Below are 4,115 nucleotides of genomic sequence, written 5' to 3'. Positions count from 1 at the left end.
AATGGTGGCGGAGGGTGTGGGGAGCGGAAAAGGGCGCGCGGAAATGTCCCTCCCGCCAAATCTCGCGCCGGATAGGGGTTCAGCTCGGGTCGGCCTTCCAGTCCGTGAAGATAGAGGTTGGGGAAAAAGATTTGCCGCGCCCCGCAAAAAAATTTGCGGGCTAGGGCGGGATGCGGTGTCTGATCGTGCGGATTTTTCGGCCCCGACCCGCAATTTGGCGGTTATTTTGCGGGCCGGGACGGGATGCGGGGTCTCCTAGAGTTGCTCTAAGCATCTTGGATCCACACGTTTGCTTAAGGGTCAGATGATAGTTTACTGGAATGAGCAGGTATCGGTTAACTGCTTCCCCTGATTCCTGAACTCAGGATAACTTCATCCTTCCTAGACAGACACTTGTCCGTTGTTGCCACAAGCATCGATCCTACCCGTACTAAAGCTGTTGTTTCTTTCGCCGAGACCGCCTCGCGATCACCGTGTGAGTCACGTACGGCATCTTGTCGCTGCTTCCAAGCCCCGGCCGGATACGTGGGACAGAATTTGCAGGACTGGACTCGTCGACGGGGACAAAAGGAATCCACTGAAACTATGCCACTCGCGGTACTTGGCCTAGTACGTATAAATTGCTCTCTTGGTATTAGCATCCGAGACTATGTTGTGAGACGATTTCCCGCGCGTCGGAGCTAGCTCACCTGGCTCCCTTTGAGATGGACGAGTGGAGCCTCCACGAGGCGCCTCCAAACACCCCGGAGCGGGACCTCCGCGCGAGTCCAGCCCGTGGCGGCGATGGCCGGCCGCCGCCGTTGCCGCTGAGCAGCAAGGTGCCCGTCCCGTCCGCGCAGCTCAACCTGTACCGCGCGGCCGTGGCGCTCCGGGCCGTCCTCCTGGCGCTCTTCCTCCGGTACCGCGTCACCCACCCGGTGCCCGACGCCTATGGGCTGTGGCTCACGGCCGTCGCCTGCGAGTCCTGGCTCGCGCTCTCCTGGCTGGCCGCGCAGCTGCCCAAGCTCTCCCCGACCAACCGCGCCACCCACCTCCACAGGCTCGACAAGGACGACTACACCGGCGGCGAGCGGAGGCTGGCGGGCGTGGACGTGTTCGTGAGCGCGGCGGACGCGGCCAGGGAGCCGCCCCTGGCGACGGCCAACACGGTGCTGTCGGTGCTCGCGGCAGACTACCCCGCGGGCAGGCTCGCCTGCTACGTCTCCGACGACGGCGCCGACATGCTGCTCTTCGAGGCGCTCTTCGAGACGGCACGGCTGGCGCGGAGGTGGGTCCCGTTCTGCCGCCGCCACGGGGTCGAGCCGAGGGCGCCCGAGCCCTACTTTGCGCGGAACGTGGACTACCTCAGGGACAAGGTCGCGCCGTCGTTCGTCAAGGAGCGCCGCGCCATGAAGGTATACATAACATATTGATCGATCGCAGTTGTGATCGGAGTAAAGTGCAGTGCGTGCGGCTGATGGATCGTGAGTGCGTGCATGCAGAGGGAGTACGAGGAGTTCAAGGTGAGGATGAACTACCTCGCTGCCAAGACGAGCAAGGTGCCGGAGGAAGGATGGCTCATGTCCGACGGCACGCCGTGGCCCGGGAACAACTCGAGAGACCACCCCGCCATGATACAGGTACCGCTGGACGACCTCGTACATTACCTGGTGTCTCGAATAATCCAACGACATTTGGCTCATTCTTGGTATTTACGTTTTGAGCTGATCGCCCGACAGGTCCTCCTGGGGCACTCCGCCGATGATCGCGACGCCGAGGGGCTGGAGCTCCCTCGGCTCTTCTACGTGTCGCGGGAGAAGAAGCCGAGTTTCCAACACCACAAGAAAGCCGGCGCCATGAACGCATTGGTCCGTACGGCCGTAGTTCAATTTTCTAGTGATTTGTTCCGCAAAAATGCTAGACCTAGGAACGATTCCGTCAGTTGCAGTGTTTCTCTGACCTGGTTTTGGTGACAGCTCCGGGTGTCTGCCGTGCTGACAAATGGCGCCTACGTGCTCAATCTGGACTACGACCACTACGTCAACAACAGCGGAGTCCTGAGGGAGGCGATGTGCTTCCTCATGGACCCGGAGGCTGGGAACAGGACGTGCTTCGTCCAGTTCCCTCTGCGCCCACCCGCCGCCTCTGCAGACGACGAAGATCCATGGGGCGGCCGCGACTCTGTCTTCTTCGATGTAAAGAATCGACTTCACTTGCTCGCCATCTGTGCCATCGATTCGGTTCATCTGCTCGACCGATCACGCTAACATTCGGTTCATCAGATCGACATGAAATGCTTGGACGGCGTTCAGGGCCCGGTTTACGTCGGCTCCGGGTGCTGCTTCAACCGGAAGGCGCTGTACGGGTTCGAGCCGGCGGTGGCTGACGACCCTGACGACCTGGAGACCGGCCGTCGGAGGTGGTGCTGTTTCGGGGGCAGGGAGAGGCGAAAGCTGAGGCTGAGGAGGAACAGGTCCGTCGTGCCCTTGCTGGACTCTGCAGACGATGATGAGGAAACAGTGGGAGCGAGGAGACGGAGGCTGCTCTCGTACCACGCTGCCCTGGAGCGGCACTTCGGCCATTCCACATTGTTCATTGCCTCGGCGTTCAAAGAGAAAGGGCCGGCGGCCATGGCAGCGGAAGCCACTCCTCTCCTCAAGGAGGCCATCCACGTCGTCAGCTGCGCGTACGAGGAGCGGACGAGATGGGGCAAAGAGGTATAATGAACTAATGATACTAGTTTCTTTCGCGTGCAGTCACGCGCGCTGTCGAGATCTGACGTTGATATCCTCGTGCAGGTTGGATGGATTTACGGCGCCGGCGCCGGCCTGGCGACGGGATTCAGGATGCACGCGCGCGGGTGGGCATCGGCGTACTGCGTGCCGACGCGACCCGCGTTCAGGAGCTACGCGGGGGCCAGCCCCTCGGACATGCTCGCCGGCGCGTCGCGGCGGGCGTCGGCGGCCATGGGGATCCTGCTGAGCCGGCACTGCCCTGTCTGGGCCGGCGGCGGCAGCATGAGCCCCCTGCAGAGGCTGGCCTACGTGAACTGCGTCGCCTACCCGCTCACCTCCATCCCGCTCACCGTCTACTGCGCGCTCTCGGCCGTCTGCCTCCTCACCGGCAAGTTCATATTCCCGGACGACGTGGACGACTACGACGGCTTCCTGCTCGTCCTGCTGCTGTCCTCGGTGATCGCGTCCGTGGCACTGGAGCTGAAGTGGAGCGGCGTGTCGCTGCGGGCGTGGTGGCGGGCGGAGAAGCTCTGGTTGGTGATTGGCACATCGGCCGGCCTCGCCGCCGTGTTCCAGGGTACCCTCAGGGCGTGCACTGGCATCGACGTCGGCTTCTCGACGGACACAGCAGCGGTGGCGGTGTCCGAGCGTCTGGCTGAGGACGATGACGAGGAGGCGCTGACGGCAGACTCGATGCGGTCGGTGCTGTGGACGAACCTGCTGGTGCCGCCGATCAGCGTGCTGCTGGGCAACCTCGCCGGTGTGGTGGTGGCAGTGTCGTACGGGATGGGCCACGGGTACGAGTCGTGGGGCCCGCTGGGCTGGAAGCTGGTGTTCGCCGCGTGGGTGGTGGCGCATTTGCAGGGGTTCCTCAGGGGGCTCCTCTCGCGACGGGAACGGGCGCCGACCCTCGCCGTGCTCTGGTCGGTGTTCTTCGTCTCCATTCTGTCGCTGATGTGGGTGAACACGCAGACGTACTATGGGCCGTCGGTGCCATCGACCACGCAGCAGCCCATCTTTTGATGGAAACTCAAAAATTCAAAATTACATGAAGAAAGGGTTGTTTTCTCGGTATAAGAGGTTTTTTTTAAAGTTTTTTCACATAAAACCTTTTTTCCAACTTAATAACTTGTGGCGGGCTTGGCATTCGCCGCGTCCGCGTCGCCTTGCGCACTAGATGGTGTTGGCTGCAGTGTATGGACGCGACCCGTGCTTGGAGCCATCTTCGTATCCCGGCAGATGCCGAGACCGCCGCGATATTCCGCGCCTCGACCACCTGGTCGCTCGGCGGCGGACAGTCCTGCCGTTTCTGGGAAAATTGCTGGATCGGCGGGCGGGCCATCTCTGACATCGGCCCCGCCCTAGTCTTCATGGTTCCGCGTCGTCGCCGCAAAACACGCT

General features: G+C 62.1%; 1 protein-coding gene across 1 annotated transcript; it reads left to right on the top strand.

Moving 5' to 3' along the window:
• The first annotated feature begins 806 nt into the window (after positions 1-806).
• LOC119339018 (putative cellulose synthase A catalytic subunit 11 [UDP-forming]) lies at positions 807-3,737 on the top strand. Its single transcript, XM_037611206.1, has 6 exons — positions 807-1,394; positions 1,482-1,619; positions 1,719-1,847; positions 1,956-2,174; positions 2,262-2,696; positions 2,778-3,737. The coding sequence occupies exons 1-6, from the start codon at positions 1,221-1,223 to the stop codon at positions 3,735-3,737; spliced, it is 2,055 nt and encodes a 684-aa protein (XP_037467103.1). The 5' UTR covers positions 807-1,220.
• Positions 3,738-4,115: the final 378 nt, after the last annotated feature.

This window comes from Triticum dicoccoides, chromosome 7B (assembly GCF_002162155.2).
Source record: "Triticum dicoccoides isolate Atlit2015 ecotype Zavitan chromosome 7B, WEW_v2.0, whole genome shotgun sequence".
NCBI lineage: Eukaryota > Viridiplantae > Streptophyta > Magnoliopsida > Poales > Poaceae > Triticum > Triticum dicoccoides.
Note: the sequence above shows the minus strand (reverse complement) of the source record. Positions and strands in the feature narration are given on the sequence as shown.

Excerpts from the sequence above, each read along its gene's own strand:
- LOC119339018 (XM_037611206.1), top strand. The coding sequence starts at position 1,221 with ATGCTGCTCTTCGAGGCGCTCTTCGAGACGGCACGGCTGGCGCGGAGG. Across the intron at positions 1,848-1,955 it reads CCGGCGCCATGAACGCATTG|CTCCGGGTGTCTGCCGTGCT; the intron begins GTCCGTACGGCC and ends TTTTGGTGACAG. Across the intron at positions 2,175-2,261 it reads GCGACTCTGTCTTCTTCGAT|ATCGACATGAAATGCTTGGA; the intron begins GTAAAGAATCGA and ends TCGGTTCATCAG.